The sequence below is a fragment of the Mixophyes fleayi genome, chromosome 7 (assembly GCF_038048845.1).
Source record: "Mixophyes fleayi isolate aMixFle1 chromosome 7, aMixFle1.hap1, whole genome shotgun sequence".
Lineage (NCBI taxonomy): Eukaryota > Metazoa > Chordata > Amphibia > Anura > Limnodynastidae > Mixophyes > Mixophyes fleayi.
Window position 1 is genome coordinate 31,202,400 of NC_134408.1, and position 16,205 is coordinate 31,218,604.

Here is a 16,205-nt window from a genome sequence, read left to right on the forward strand (position 1 = left end):
TTGTCTGTTACTTTTAATGAATACTAACGTCTGGATAGTTAATAAGAGACAGAGCACATTTTCAAAATGTTGAAAATAAGCCTATAATCTTCATTTTTCAGATTATACCTATGTTAATTTCATTATTAACTGTAGCCCATGTCATGTTTGACAGGTCAATATATTGCTATTTGTGTCGATCCTGTTTACTTTTTGTGGTGATTGTTTCTGTTTCATAATCCTTCTAAGGGGACAGTGGAGTACCACGGGGTATAGAGTGCCATGAAATGGAGCTTGGGCACTTTAAGTTAACCGACAAAAGTTCACGCTCCTCCCCTTCTAGACCTCCATTGGCTGCTAGCAATTTAGTTTTATTTAGTGCCTGAAGGAGGAGGACTTATTTTATTTCATTTTTAATACCTGCTTTAGCAACTTTATTTTCTTTATAGTGTTAAGTGCGTATTGTCGCTAACCAATAACGATTGTCGAACCTCGATTTGTGTTTCCAAAGCACAAAGATTTATTCTCAAAAAGTAGCAGAATAATTCAAGCGAAATAATAATAAGTACAGCCGTTACTTATCGCAGGCGCTCTGGATCCAGTGTGCAGTCATTCAATCCTGAAGTCTGAGGACAAGATGTCTGAACACTAGATGTGAAGCTGCTGCTTATATGCACACAGAAATACAGTAATACAATGGAGATGGTATAGCTTGCTTCTATTGGTACAGGTTTCAGGAAGGTCCAAGGGGTTGTCAATCATTGGCTATTTCATCCTAAAGAATCCAAAGGAGGGGGTCATCTCTCCAGGGGGTATGCTCTGCTCTTCCCGCCAAGATTCCTTAGTCTTAAGTAGTTCATAATTCCCTATCATTCATAACTTGTGTACGCACTCTGCGATTCCTTCGCAGAGTGAACCAAACAGTAGCAAATGTTAAGAGGTTTATTATGATACCACACATGATATGATTCCTTCAACCTGTTCCATATATTTCACTAATGTGCATATAACTTATATTATAACACATAAATACTACTATATTTCGACATAACTGACTATGTGTTGCAACTACCATTAATGTGTACTATTTTACAAGTATGCGTGTTTGTGCGAATGTATGGTAAAAGACTAAATACTGTTGCTGCCACGTGTTGCAGCTGCGTACGTCCTTTTACGCTGTAGCGTGCCCTTTTACGCCGTAGACAACCAAGTTTGCTTGATTTTAATTGAAATGACTTTATCCAATTTGCTGACTTCGACAATAGCCTTTATTTTTAATGACAAGTTTGTTTTGATAGTCAGACATCCACCCAACCATAGGGGCGGCGGGTACACAGAGCTGACAGTAGAGGTACCATGATTGGTGCCACCTGCCTGCTCCCAGCATTGAACTGCCTCCGTGGAGGGGGCCTGGTTTCTTACACAGCTAATGACCAGGTTCTCCGTACCTGATAGCTATCGGGTGGGTGGATCAGCACCAAATCGCGAACTGGAAGTTGCTGCTTCCAGTTAGGTGGCTTTCTTGTCCACCTGGAGAAGGTAGCAATTTTCACTAGCCCCTGACACTAGTGGACTGTCTTAAGTGATGGCAGCTTACTTGTTTTGCTAGACCCTAGGGAAAAGGTGCAATTTCTGCACAGCACCTCCTCCTCATCGTGCTTCGCACTTTGCAAGGCCGACAAAGCTAGAGACGCAGATCCAGGTCTAGTCTGGGGGTGGTAAGCTTTGTTAGAGGGTTGTGCATTTTCTACTCTTTCCCTCTCGCTGTCTATCCACTAGCTAGACTGACAGGCCTGTCTCTGTATTGCAGATCCACATCCTTCTTAAGCTACAAAAAATGGTTTTCTTTTTTTCTCTTGTCTTTTTGCTTCCCTCTTTCTTATTGTGTCTGGTAAGCAGAACACTTCCAGGGCTTAGCCTGAAGGAAGGACGGCGGTAAAGGTTTTTGCCTGCTGAAAGTACCACTCGGAGTTACCATGTGCACGGTTTGGCCAGGACGTGCTCTGTGCAGTGTGCGTGGCGGTGGACTGGTGTCTGCTCACCAGTGGGGGCTCCCGCTGAGGTGCAAGACCCAACAAAGTCCTTGACTCAGGCGGTGACTGACTTCTCCCATCAGCTCTTCAGCAGTAGAATACTAAGCATTAATCCTCCCTCCTCAGCTTCTCTTTCTGGGTCCACGCCACCAAGTGCAAGCAATTTGCTATTTCACAGCACAGGATATTTGTAACTTAAGGGTTGCCAAAGATTCATCTGTGTGGTATGGGAGGCACAGAAGAGCATGAGGGACAGCCTAGGGGTTAGTCCAGTAACATTTCCAATTATAGTCTTGTATTCCAGAATAAAATGATCTTGGACCAAGACCACCATATGTGGATAAAGCTGCCTATCTGGCCACACTCCATTACCTGTCAATTTTGCTAACATTTACTCTGTGGTTGTTTTCTTGCACCTCCTGCAGCAATTTCTCATTTCCACCATGCACGGTGACTGACGAAGAGACAAGGACAGAAATCATTAACCGAGAACTCCAAATCTCTCAGCGTGAGAAGCAGGAAATTCTAGCATTTGAGAGTCACCTGGCTGCAGCCTCCACCAAACAAACCATAACCGAAAGTAACAGTCTGTTGCTGTCCCAGCTGACCACTCTGGACCCACAGTAAGTTTATAGTTTTCATTACTTGTTTTGGAGCAATGGGATTACTATCTGCTGTTGTGTCTGTATCCCTGCCTTCACCTGTCCTCCTTTCAGTATGGGCAATGCTCTTTTGTATTAGATAATGTTTTTTTTTATTTTTCTGAACTTACAGACTCTGTGAGTGCATCTATAATTTCTGTAAAAGGTCCAGCAGTGCAAGTAAACATTGTATACTTTTAGAATAATAAAAAATAGTGTACTTGACTGCATTTCTTTTTTTGAAATTCTAAATCACATCCTTTATGAAAATATCCTACATCTTTGTTTGCAGGGGTCCTCCTCGCCGGCCACCACCGAATGCCATAGAGCAGGTTAAGTCCTTGAACCAGTCATTACGTCTTGGACACCTCCTCTGTCGTAGCCGCAATCCTGACTTCCTTCTCAATATCATTCAGAGACAGGTATGTTTTCACAGAATGCTTTGCATCAAGCCGCTTTATGCTGACAGTATCATCTCTCATATATACAATATAAGGAAGCTAGGATGCATGCAGCAGTTCTACAGTGCTTATGAGCCTTAACCTAGAACTGTCTACAAGAGATAGTATGTAACAAATATAGAGTGTAAAGCTACCGGTGGTTTTGCAAAAAAATATTTTGGCTAAAGGTGGAATTCATACCTGTTTGTTTTTTTTCCTCTTGCCACAGAATATAGAGATGCGTAATGTGATTGGTCATTTTAATTCCATGCATAGGAGTTCTTTCTACAATCAATGTTACTTGGTATTTCAGGCATCCTCACAGTCTATGCCCTGGCTGGCAGACCTAGTGCAGTCTAGTGAAGGGTCCTTGGATGTGCTGCCCGTGCAGTGCCTGTGTGAATTCCTTCTACATGATGCTGCCGATGAGTCTGCAACAGGTGAAGATGACGAGGAGAACGAGAGCAAGGAACAGCGAACCAAGAAACTTCAGGTTAGCAGAGACATCTACATTTTCACAGTATTATCTTTTGTATTATTTCTGTATAATATGTATTCTATAAAGATCTGCAGGAAGAGAGGTACAATATGTAATACATTATATAGGCCTTGTGTAGTTATTCAGACATATTACCTGGAGTCGGAACTAGAATGTGTGTACAGATGAGTTTGAAAGTGTATTCCAGGTACATTCTGTTAGAGGTAGTTTTACACGTGTTTTACATGCATGCGAATAGTGTAATGTATGTTCGGAGTCACACCATATAAGTGCAAACGCTTGCAATTGTCAATGTCATTGATATAAAAAGTATCATAGTGCTCAAGATTTTTGCATCATTTTGATGTGTTTCACGTATGTCTTAACCCTTTAAGTGAGTGTATTGATACCATATAGGTCTGGTTCTCACAACATACATGACCACTCCAACCCCTACCGTCCTCTTTTATTTAAAATTAACCGTATAGATTGAGTGCTGGCAGAGGGATTGACTAATCATCTGTTAGTGATCGCACGGTAGTGATACCACATGACACATTTCTTCTACTTTCTCTTCCTGCTCTCAGGCAGCCATCAGTCGTATGTTGGGCACTCCTAAGAGTTAAATGTGCTTGTAATGTTCCAAAGACATAACTTCATTAATAGGTTAGATATAAGCTATTTTGTTTCTGATAATGTAAGAATAAGTTTTCAGTTCCTGTTTCAGAGGCAGCAGAAACAGAGGCAGCTTCTCAGTCGGCTTCAGGATTTGCTTCTGGGGCCAAAAGCTGATGAGCAGACAACATGCGAAGTGCTTGATTATTTCCTGCGACGCCTCAGCTCGCCCCAAGTCTCTTCGCGAGTCCTGGCCATGAAGGTAAAAACAAACAACATGATTACATAGTTATTTGTTTGTTTAGAATGTAAAAACCTCACAATGTCATAGAGCAGTTTTTGTCCTTGGTCCAGTTTGCATATTGGTCTATTTCTCCCAGGGTCTCTCCATGGTGCTGACAGCAGGTGGTCTGCAGGATGGAGAGGAGAAGGACCAACCCATGGATGAAGACTCTGAACTGATTCCTGGGTACCAGTGGCTGCTTAGAGATTTGCCAAAACTCCCTCTCTTTGACAGTGTCCAAGGAACCACGGCAGTGGCTTTACAACAGGTTTGAAAGCAAAGTAACTCATTCAGTTTAAGTGTTTTTTGCACAAGTAGCAAATAATAGCATACAGCAGAGAGACTGTAAACAGGTGAAGTTTTTTTTTGTTTTTTTTGTTACCATCTTTGGGGCTCATGTTAAGTTGAATGCAAATTGAGTTTTTTATGTATAAAATGCTTTTTTAACTTCTGCACAAAGCACACAGTTCTTTTGTTCAACTTAATTTAAACCCTATGTGTTTTGATGGTGGCTAAAATTTTTCTGTGTTGTTCCTCTTTACAGGCTATTCATATGGAGACTGACTTACAAACCATCAGCGCCTATCTTGTGTACCTCTCCCAGCATGCCCCAGTTGAATACCAAGGACAGCACAATGAACTTGCCTTGGTGAGAGTATACAGTGTGTGTGTGTGTGTAAAAAAATAAATAAAATAAAAACAAAAATAATTAAAATACGCAAGTTCTCTTTTTCAATTTGACATAAACACAAAATAGCCATCAACGAAGACAAGTTATAAAACAAGAATAAACATAAACAAGGTAGCTTGGCCTAAGGCAATCACCCATATATTATTTTACTTTATAATATCACTAGCCAGAATCAGGAGAGTATCTGAAGAGTCATTTCAAAGGGGGCTGGGATTACTCTACATAGGACTAGATTTGTTGCACACATAACATGTACAAACAAAGGTATTCAAACCCTTTATTCTTTAAATATAAATGTTAATGTACTTTAAGAAAACTGAGAACTAGTTAAAAGCAAAAGTTAGCCTGCCTATTTGATAAAAACTGTAGTACACACCTTAAAGTAATACCCACCAAAAAATAGTAATGAAGCATAATTCAAGATAACCTATTGTATTGTGCATCCACTTGACCACATGATTGCAGTGACTGTGTGCCGAAACATTGGGGACATCAGCTGACTTTCATTCTCCTTGGATCTGTTCAGTGGGCCAGGATTAATAGTTTCATCCTTGTGTTGCAGGATGTGGCTCGTCTGACAGTGGAACGCTCCACAATAATGGGCCACCTTTTTTCCAAGCTGTCTTACTGCTCCGAGTCAAATGCTGTTCTAACTGCCCTGCTTTCCATCTTCACTTGCTATGTCAGGCGCATGCGAAAGAGCAAGGAGGGGGATGAAGGGTATAACTGGGTACGTATGTCACAATTTGTGTTTTTCACTTTATTCCGCCGTATCAGAAATATAGTTATTAAATATATTTGCTTTGGGTATATTTGAGTATTGAAAAACAACTCCTGTTTAGAGTAAACCAAACCTTGTACTTTGTTCTTGCTTATAACAGATCACTAGAAACCCCCTCTCAAAGTATAGTGTACCATATATTTAATAAGCATATCTCAGAGTTGGCAACTTTTTTTCATGAGCACAACACAGGCCATCTTTGCAGCTGGAGGTAGTCTTTGGTTTTCGCTTTCATCCTGTCTGGGGGACACTGCTACCATGGGTTGTGTGAGGGGAGTGGAGTTTGGCACTTAACTAGTTAACTTGTTAATGTATCAATGCTGACAAACACCTTCCCTCTGCAACCCCCCTGTAGCCTCTTCAGTTTTAGTTGAGTGCCCAAGGCAGTTGGGTTTACTTATGCTAGATAGTTTATTTCTTTAGTTAAAGCTTTTTTATTTAACTTATTTTCATTTTATTTTTTATTCCATTACAGAAGTGTGCTCTGTCCTACTTCACAGAGCACACTCGTTTAGCGAAAGGGACAGCTATCAGACAGTGACAGCCGGACAGCTATCAGACACTGACAGCCGGACAGCTCTCACTGACAGCAGGAGACTTTTTACATTATCTCCTCTTTCTCAGTGCTGACAGACTGCTTATAAAGCCGCTGTTGCACTGATCCTTAGCCGATTACCGGCGCTGCCACGAGTGGTAGAGAGCGCCGGTAATCAATAGCTACCAGAGGCTCCCATCTTGGATTATATCAAGTCCCCTCCTCAGAAAGGGAGGGGGGAACTTGGTTATTACTTACAGCGGCTGGCCACACTAATAAAGATTGGGCGATTACTGCTTATTGAAGAAGCAGTAAATTGCCATTGCTATACAAACAAGCAGAGGTGCAGGACGGAGAGAGCTAAGGTAATAGAGCTCCCCCGCCTGCAGAGACACTTTGGACTCTCCCAGGGCGCCAAAGCAACTGCCCAGGAAAAGCAGGTGCTACTTCTGAGCTGCTGACAGACCTCTCCTGCTCCAGACATCTTAGACTTATGAAAGGCTCAGTACCATTAAAATACTTTCTAAACTCACTATAAATATACCGTATTTCCCCATGTATAAGACGCACCTTTTTCCCCAAAATTTTGGGTCTAATAACTGGGTGCGTCTTATACAGGGGTAGTAGCACTTACCCTGTCAGATGACTCCTCTGTCCGGTAAAGTCTTCTCTCTGTCTGATTCTGATGCTGGAAACCCGATTAAGGTCCTCTCTGCGATGTCCGGATGTCAAGGTCCTGAAAGGTTTTTTTAAGGTCCTGAAAGGATATCCGGACATCGTAGAGAGGACCTTAATCGGGTTTTCAGCATCAGGATCAGACAGAGCGAAGACAGAAGACTTTACCAGACAGAGGAATCATCTGACAGGGTAAGTCAGAATTCACTATATCGTTGTCTCTCCTCTGTATAAGCTGCACAAATACTCTGAAAAAATTGAGGATAATGTTTATCCTTAATTTTTTCACATGATTTATATAGGTGCGTCTTATACAGTGGAGCGTCCTATACATGGGGAAATACGGTATAGGGTAGTATTAGAAAAATTATTTGATGCAAATTGCATAATGAATAGAATACTACTTGCAATAGATATTTATTTTGTTTGATACACATAGCCTTAGCAAGGATACTATCTTTTGACTTCTGTCATAGATTAGTTAGTATCTTCTGTCTATTTCTTGTGTGATTGCCTGTATTACATTTTATTTCTGTGACTCTGTTCCTTATAAAATGTCTGACAAGGGTAAAGCACCTTGTGCAAAGTTTTATACTTGCTTCAACTGTAAAATTAAATTACCCATTGAACAACAGTACCCCTGGGCGCTTTGTACTGACTACGGTGGGGTTACCCTAGCAGCGCAGGCTCAGACTAATACACCACCAATGACGGAAACCGCAGCATGGGCGGCTACTCTGATGCAGGGGGTTGTCACATTGGTACAGCTGCAGAGATTCCGGTGGTTGCTGCAGTACTCCCTTCAGCCTCTGGAGCAATAGATCCCCTTTATAACAGGCCCCTTCTACAGGAGAACTGGCTTGGTCCTTCATTTGTGACTTCAGGGACTCTGGTCCGCTCATCAGACCTCTCTCCCCATCAACATACTGGAACTGAAAGCCATGTTAATGCCCTTACAGGGCGCACAGACCATCCTTCACGGCCACCCGGTCCGTCTTTAGTCTGAAAACTTCACAGCAGTGTCTTATGTCAACAGACGTGGGCATCACGGCTGCAGGAGCAATGGAGGCGGTGGCTCAGACCTTGACCTGGGCCGAAAACCATGTTCCCTCCATCTCCGCTGTCTTTATTCTTGGCATCATCATCATCATCATCATTTATTTATATAGCGCCAACATATTCCGTAGCGCTTTACAATTGGGGACAAACGTAATAAACTAATAAACAAACTGGGTAAAACAGACAAAGAGGTGAGAAGGCCCTGCTCGCAAGCTTACAATCTATGGGACAATGGGAGATTGACACATGAGGTTAAGTATACATTTTGCATCTTGGCCCAGCCAGACTGCAAAGGTAGGGTGACTCATAAGCTAAATGATCCTGTCACACAACAATGTTGGTCCGGGGGTAGTTGTCTTGTGTGAAATTGTGTAACAGGCTAAAGGTAGTGAGGTTAAGATGGTGGTTGAGGAATATTATAAGCTTGTCTGAATAGGTAGGTTTTCAGAGAACGCTTGAAAGTTTGTAGAACAGAGGAGAGTCTTATTGTGCGAGGGAGAGAGTTCCATAGAGTGGGTGCAGCCCGAAAAAAGTCCTGTAACCGGGAATGGGAGGATGTAATGAGGGTGGATGAGAGACGCAGATCTTTTGCAGAACGGAGTTGCCGAGTTGGGAGATATTTTGAGACAAGAGAGGAGATGTATGTTGGTGCAGCTTTGTTGATGGCCTTGTAGGTTAGTAAAAGTATTTTATATTGGATTCGGTAGAAGACAGGCAGCCAGTGTAGAGACATACAGAGTGATTCAACAGAGGAATAGCTATTTGCAAGGAAAATCAGTCTTGCCGAAGCATGCAAAATAGATTTTAGGGGTTTGAGTCTGTTTTTGGGAAGACCAGTAAGGAGGGAATTGCAATAGTCAATGCGGGAGATGATTAGTGCATGAATTAAGGTTTTAGCAGTGTCTTGTGTGAGATATGTGCGGATTCTGGAAATGTTCTTTAGATGTATGTAACATGATTTAGATATAGAGTCAATGTGGGGAACAAAGGATAGGCGTGAATCAAGGATTACACCTAGGCAGCGAGCTTGTGGGGTGGGATTTATGGTCATGTTATCAACAGAGATAGAAATGTCAGGTATGCTCTTGTTGGCGGGTGGGAATATTATTAACTCTGTTTTAGAAAGATTAAGTTTGAGTTGACGAGAGGACATCCAAGATGAAATGGCAGAAAGACAGTCAGTTACACGGGACAACACAGATGTCGAGATATCAGGAGAGGATAGATAGATTTGGGTATCATCCGCATAGAGATGATACTGAAAGCCAAAGGAACTTATTAGATTTCCAAGAGAAGCGGTATAGATAGAGAACAGCAGAGGACCTAGCACCGAGCCTTGTGGTACTCCAACTGATAGGGGAAGCGGAGCAGATGTGGCTCCAGAGAAATTAACAGTGAAAGAGCGATTAGAGAGGTAAGATGAGAACCAGGATAGAACTGTGTCTTGAAGACCTAGGGATTGCAGCGTTTGTATGAGAAGAGAGTGGTCAACGGTGTCAAATGCAGCCGAGAGATCCAGGAGAATTAGGAGAGAGTAATGGCGTTCAGTCTTAGCAGTGATCAGATCATTAACAACCTTGGTCAGCGCAGTCTCTGTGGAGTGTTGAGAACGAAAGCCAGACTGAAGAGGATCCAACAGGTTGTTTGCGGAAAGAAAGCGTGTGAGGCGAGTGTAGGCAAGTCTCTCTAGAAGCTTGGAGGGGCAAGGGAGCTGAGAGATGGGACGGTAATTTGAGAGAGAGTTTGGGTCGGAGTTTTGTTTTTTTAGAATAGGAGTAATCACTGCATGCTTGTATAGTGATGGAAAGATGCCAGTAGAGAGTGAGAGATTACAGATTTGAGTTAGAGGTGTAATGAACACAGAAGACAGGGATCTACCAATTTGCGAGGGAATAGGATCAAGAGGACAGGAGGTAGAGTAGGAAGATAAGAAGAGCGTAGAAATTTCCTCTTCATTTGTGGGGTCAAATGAAGAAAGGGTGTCAGAGGGTAGTGGGAAGGAAATGAGCTGATGGCTTGTTGAGGAGGAGGATACCATTTCTAGTCTGATCTTATCAATCTTGTCCTTGAAGTAGGTAGCAAGATCCTGAGCACTGATAGTAGATGGAGGGTTCGGGGTGGGAGGATTGAGAAGATGATTAAATGTATTGAAAAGGCGTTTGGGGTTAGAAGCCTGAGCATAGATAAGAGATTGAAAGTATGTTTGTTTTGCAGTGTCCAGAGCATTTCGATAGGAGTGGTAGACAGAAGTATATGTGAAGAAGTCATTAGAGCTTCGAGATTTACGCCAGTGACGTTCTGCTTTACGGGACAGTTTTTGAAGATTTCGTGTTGCTTTGGTGTGCCACGGTTGACATCGAAGTCGACGTGTAGTATGAAGTGTCGCTGGAGCCACTTGATCAAGGGCCGTTGCTAAGGTTAGGTGAAAATGAGGTACTGCCATCTCAGGGGATGAGAATGTAGAGATAGGGGAGAGAAGGTGTTGGAGAGAGGTGGAAAATTGTTGAAGATTAATAGAATTAAGATTTCTACGAGTATGAGGAGGCTTGGTAGAGTTAGACAGTAGAGAGGTTAGAGCAGTGGGGGTGAGAGTGTAGCTGATAAGGTGATGATCCGAGAGGGGGAAGGGTGTATTAATAAAATTAGAAACTGAGCATAGTCTAGAGAAAACAAGATCAAGGCAGTGGCCATCCTTATGAGTAGATGATTCAATCCACTGGGAGAGGTCAAGTGAGGATGTTAGAGAGAGTAGTTTGGAAGCAGCTTTGGAAGGTGGGTTATCAATGGGGATGTTGAAGTCACCCATGATGATGGTGGGGATGTCTGAAGATAAGAAGTGAGGGAGCCATGCAGAGAAATCCTCAATAAATTGTTGGTGTGCTCCAGGGGGACGATAGATCACCGCAACACGTAGGGAGAATGGATTAAAAATGCGAATAGCATGTACTTCAAAAGATGTGAACGTGAGTGATGGGACATTTGGTAGAACTGTGTATGTGCACTGTGGGGAGAGAAGTAGTCCAACCCCACCTCCTTGTCTGCCTTCAGGTCTGGAGGTGTGGGTGAGATGGAGGCCACCATGTGAAAGTGCTGCAGGTGAGGCACTGTCTGATTGCATGAGCCATGTTTCTGTTATTGCCAGAAGGTTGAGGTTTTTTGAGAGGAAGAGATCATGAACGGAGGTAAGTTTGTTACAAACAGATCGTGCATTCCAAAGGGCACATTTAAAGGACTTTGGAAGAGAGGGTAGACAGGTGATGTGTTGGAGGTTTGCTATAGAACGGTAGTGTTCTGATGTATGTGTGTGTGAGGAGTGTGGGGGACCTGGATTAGGTGATATATCACCAGCTAATAGAAGCAGAGTGAGCGAAAGATAGGCAAGGGGATTGTAAGATGTGTGGCCTTTTATTTTCTGGCGACAGGTGGAGGCTGTACTTGTTAGAGATAATAAATAGGACAACAGTTCATGGGTGTTAAATAGAGGTGAGTGGAGTAATGCAGGTGCAATATGAACAAATTTGTGTGTTGGTGGAGGGGTGAAAGATGACACAGTCCTAAAGATCATGCCATGAAATGAGACTAAGAAAAGCAATTTGTGAATCATTGTGATAAAAGGGGTAAAAGCAAAAAGCAAGGGTATTTTAAGAATTACCTCTTAGCAGTATTCCATATAAATAGACATCCAGAACTAGGAAGCAGACTTCTACTTCTCTGCTCATCTTATTCATGTCACCTTGCTGGGCTAGTTGCAAACTGAGCAGTAGGAAAAGTTTGGGGCAGAGGAGTCATCAGTTTCCCAAGTACCATGACTCCATAGGATAAAATATAACCCAGCCGTGGAGAAAAGGATTTCATAATAAGTACAAAAGTAATCCTTCATATTAAGACTGAATTGTCTTCTCTGTAACTTATTTATATTGTCACCTTTTTACATGATTCTTAATTTCCAGTGGGAGTCAGGATTCTAATACTTATGTAGTCTGAAGTTGCATATTATGTCCGTGAACTTGACCTTTTTCATTTTTTCTCTCTGTTTATTATATTTGTACACTACTATAAATTCCTTTTATTTTTGTTCACAGTCTGATCCACAAGACCAGGTTTTCTTGCGCTGGGTTAGCGGAGAAACTGCCACAATGCACATACTGGTCGTCCACGCCATGGTCATTCTGCTGACTCTTGGACCGCCTCGTGGTAAGGCTTACAGTTCTCCGTAAAGTGTCTAGATATTTAAACCCTCTAAATGTATGTATTTTACATGTGTGTATAAAAATATATAATCTTTTTATTTCCCTTTTCTCTGTGACAGGTCAAAGTGACTTCTTTTTCTTGCTGGATGTTTGGTTTCCTGAGAAGAAACCTCTTCCCACAGCGTTCTTGGTGGATACTTCAGAGGAAGCCTTATTGTTCCCTGATTGGTTGAAACTCAGAATGATTCGTTCTGAGGTTCCACGTCTTGTTGATGCTGGTACGTTTTTTTCTACTGTGGTGGAAATGAAGCATAGTGGCTCCCGTCACTTGCGACTGGGTGGCTCCTTGCCTGTAATGCTGACAGCTTGTCGGCAGGCTTGGGAGCTGAATGCCTAGCTGCTTCTCTGTTGACCTCCTCAAAAAGCGGAGGACTGACCTCTGAGGGAGGTGGGGAATGACTCCTCACGTCAGAAGATACAATCTGCACTTGACCATGCACCTTGCAAGAAACAGAAGGGAAGAAGTTGCTGGGTGCCGTTGCTGACATTGGCTGCTCCTCTGTGTCTTGTTGGTGGGCTCGCTATCGGAAATCCACCAAGGAGGAGTTGTGCAGGGATGGCAGTGGCTGTTGTATTGAGAGGATTCTAAAACATGAAGAACACATAATGAAGACTAATTAGGAGGTCTTTGGGAAGAGATAAATGGGGTTATAAAGCAGACTAAAACAATGTCCCTCTGCATAACAAGCTTAGCTTTCCTTACATGAGCATTGCCTCTGTATAAATTATGTAGATTACTGCAATGTGACAAGTTTTATCCATGAATCGTATGATATTTACATCAGACAAATACAAAGTGAAAATGAAAAGCGAGTTAGAATGTCTTTAATGTAGGTATTCTCTATGTTGTAGGTAACATGTTACTAGCAACCTACCAGATATGTTTCCTTTATGCTTTCAGCTTTACGCGATTTAGAGCCCCAACAGCTGTTGCTTTTCGTCCAGTCTTTTGGGATCCCAGTGTCCAGTATGAGCAAATTGCTGCAATATCTGGACCAGGCTGTGTCCCATGAGCCTCAATCACTGGAGCAAAACATCATGGATAAGAGTGAGTATTGGTATCTGTGTCACTAATAGTGTTTGTGTACTATGCTGCGGTTCTTTGTATATTGAACTCCTCAAAATAGTCTAAGCAAAGATGGAAATATATCTAATCGGATAGTAAGATGCCAATGGTATATTCATGTCTGTCTCTCTAGACTGCAGTAATAGAACATGCACTTCTTTTAAGTAGAAGAATATAATAATATGATGAAATAAATCCTTTTTTATCCTTCTTAAAGATTACATGGCTCATCTTGTGGAGGTTCAACATGAGAGAGGTGCTACAGGGGGCCAAACTTTCCATAGTCTGCTTACAGCTTTGATACCAGCGAGACGAGGTAGGTGGAAATCTATACACCTCCTCACTCATCATGAAACCACACAGAGGGCTCCATTCATGTTCGGATGTATGTCCATTTGAGTAGTTTATCTTGCGAGAAATATCTCTGCCCGTTCTCAGAAACATTGCAATTCTATTCTCTCTTACAACCTGATTCATGTGCCATCTGCTACATAGCCTTTGTATTTATATTCTTATGCCTTAATGCATTAAAAGATGCATGAAATGTCGCAGAACACGAACCTGTACTCTACTAACCATTTAAAGTGGAACTTGCAACTTTTGCTAAATACATTGCTTTATTTTTCTTCAGTACTTTTCAGCTGTGTATTTATGTAATCAGGTTTTTTTATTATTGATTTCTCACCGTTTTTCCTGTCTATGGCTGAGTATTTTTACCAAGAACCTTGAATATTTGGACTTTTTTTTTTTTTTTTTTTAATACAATGTCCCCAATATTCCCCTTATGTCAGTAAAGGCTTATTCCATGTTTTTGGAATTTTAATTTTGTTCTTTACTTATATAACAAACATGAGTGAAATTGCTGTGCATGTCCCTAGGGCTACATCAGACAGATTTAATCATACCACAGTGTGTCTTATTGTCTTATGCCCACCAATCATTTCTGAAACTGCTTCTTCAAGGTTTAAAGGGAATGTTCTTGGCAAGTTATGGCTACAGATTGTTCTTACTTGAGATTCCGAGGGCTTATATCATCTTGTCTTCGGGTTTGTAGAGAGCACGGACGTTGTGAAAAGGAAGCCCAGCACTGAAGCACCCCAGGGACAGGTGCGACCCAGAGGTCTCACTCAGATCCCAGTACTGGGTCCAGAAGATGACTTGGCTGGAATGTTCCTACAGGTAAAATGGCATATCATCTAGACATACCTTCCATCTTTGCTGGTACAACTGTCCTAATTCTACTGGCAATGCAAATGAGAGAGGAGGACCATTCAGGTGGCATCTAATAGTTTAAAATTTATTTTCAGTTCTGCACAGCAGCAGCCATTTTACTTTGCTAAAGCAATATTTGGCCTTTCCATCGAGGAGGAACTAAAGACATCGCTGATAACTGGAGTCCTTACAGTCTGCTCTCTGGAGTATTTGGTCAGCTCACACTAGGGCTGTGCGACAAGGGCGACCGCCCAGGGCGCAACGCTGAAGGGGGGCGCAATTTAGGAATATTTTACTCTAATTTGGTTAAAATTGAGGGCTAGGGGGGCGGCATTTGTCTTTCTCGCCCAGGGCACTAGAATTTTAAGTTACGGCTCTGGTCACACATTTGCAGTCTTCAGTGGGTGTAGGCAGTGGTTAATTTTTTATAAGAAATGCGGCCTCTGTAGCTGCTATTGTTTGTACTTATTCTGTGTGTGTATGTGTGTATATATATATATATATATGTGTGTATGTATATGTATATATATATATATATATATATATATATATATATATATATATATATATATATATAATATATATATATATATTAATAGTATTTTAAAGATACAAACACGGTTTTGTGCAAAGCGTACTGGTTCTTTTTAAATTGGTTACACTACAAATTGGTCCTACTTAAGCGTGTAAACTTAACAACTCTATGAAAACGTCTACAATGCGACGGCTGCAAAGTATTTGCAACTGGGAGGACACAAAAAATGCTTTACACTTAATGATGGTGATAATAATAATCATGGTATATCCGCTACAGTTAGAAATAAATTACCATTGTTGAAAGATATGCAATGCTCTTATGTTGGTTCAACAATTATATTAGGTATAGCTGTAATTGGGGGGAAAAAATGTGCAGCTTTCCTTTTCAAATGTACTGGGCTTTGTACCCTTTCAGCTCTTCCCCCTAAATCCCGACCCCAGATGGCAGAACTCCAATCCGAGGCCCATATCCTTGGCCCTGCAGCAAGCCCTAGGCCAGGAATTGGCTCGTATCCGACAGGGGAACACCCAGCTGACTGGTATCGCAGTGCGCCTGCTGCAAGCCGTGGCAGCTCTGCTCAGCTCTCCTCACAGTGGGGCCCTGGTATTGGCTATGCATAGAAATCATTTCATCTCCTGCCCATTAATGAGGCAGCTCTATCAGTACCAGGTGAGTAATTCTTTGTACCACAGTTTCAAGGAAAACTGAAGTCCACCTTTAAACTGCATTTTGTAATGTTTGTAAGTTAAGTAGCGATTTACCAAATTTAGAATTTAATTTGTTGGTTCATATGAAGATTTGTAAAATTCATGTATGGCCAGGTTATGATTTCCCTATGATTCTAGATTGCAGAACAGAGTTCTTTTGATCCCCTAGCAAAAATGAAGATATGTAGATTGGGGTTTGTCAGTCTGGGATTCAGAAGAACA

General features: G+C 41.8%; 1 protein-coding gene across 4 annotated transcripts in view; it reads left to right on the forward strand.

Annotated features, from left to right (window-relative positions):
• The window catches only part of INTS1 (integrator complex subunit 1), a 71,528-nt gene that overhangs the window by 22,629 nt on the left and 32,694 nt on the right, over positions 1 to 16,205 (forward strand). For 3 of the 4 annotated variants that reach the window (XM_075179577.1, XM_075179576.1, XM_075179578.1), the window contains 13 exons: positions 2,438 to 2,635; positions 2,946 to 3,075; positions 3,407 to 3,586; positions 4,287 to 4,448; positions 4,567 to 4,737; positions 5,014 to 5,118; positions 5,723 to 5,890; positions 12,293 to 12,404; positions 12,520 to 12,678; positions 13,362 to 13,508; positions 13,744 to 13,842; positions 14,581 to 14,705; positions 15,691 to 15,945. In XM_075179577.1, the coding sequence (XP_075035678.1) occupies positions 2,438 to 2,635; positions 2,946 to 3,075; positions 3,407 to 3,586; positions 4,287 to 4,448; positions 4,567 to 4,737; positions 5,014 to 5,118; positions 5,723 to 5,890; positions 12,293 to 12,404; positions 12,520 to 12,678; positions 13,362 to 13,508; positions 13,744 to 13,842; positions 14,581 to 14,705; positions 15,691 to 15,945 (2,011 nt within the window). The remainder of the gene's footprint in view (positions 1 to 2,437; positions 2,636 to 2,945; positions 3,076 to 3,406; positions 3,587 to 4,286; positions 4,449 to 4,566; positions 4,738 to 5,013; positions 5,119 to 5,722; positions 5,891 to 12,292; positions 12,405 to 12,519; positions 12,679 to 13,361; positions 13,509 to 13,743; positions 13,843 to 14,580; positions 14,706 to 15,690; positions 15,946 to 16,205) is intronic. The other variant, XM_075179579.1, reaches the window with a different exon arrangement.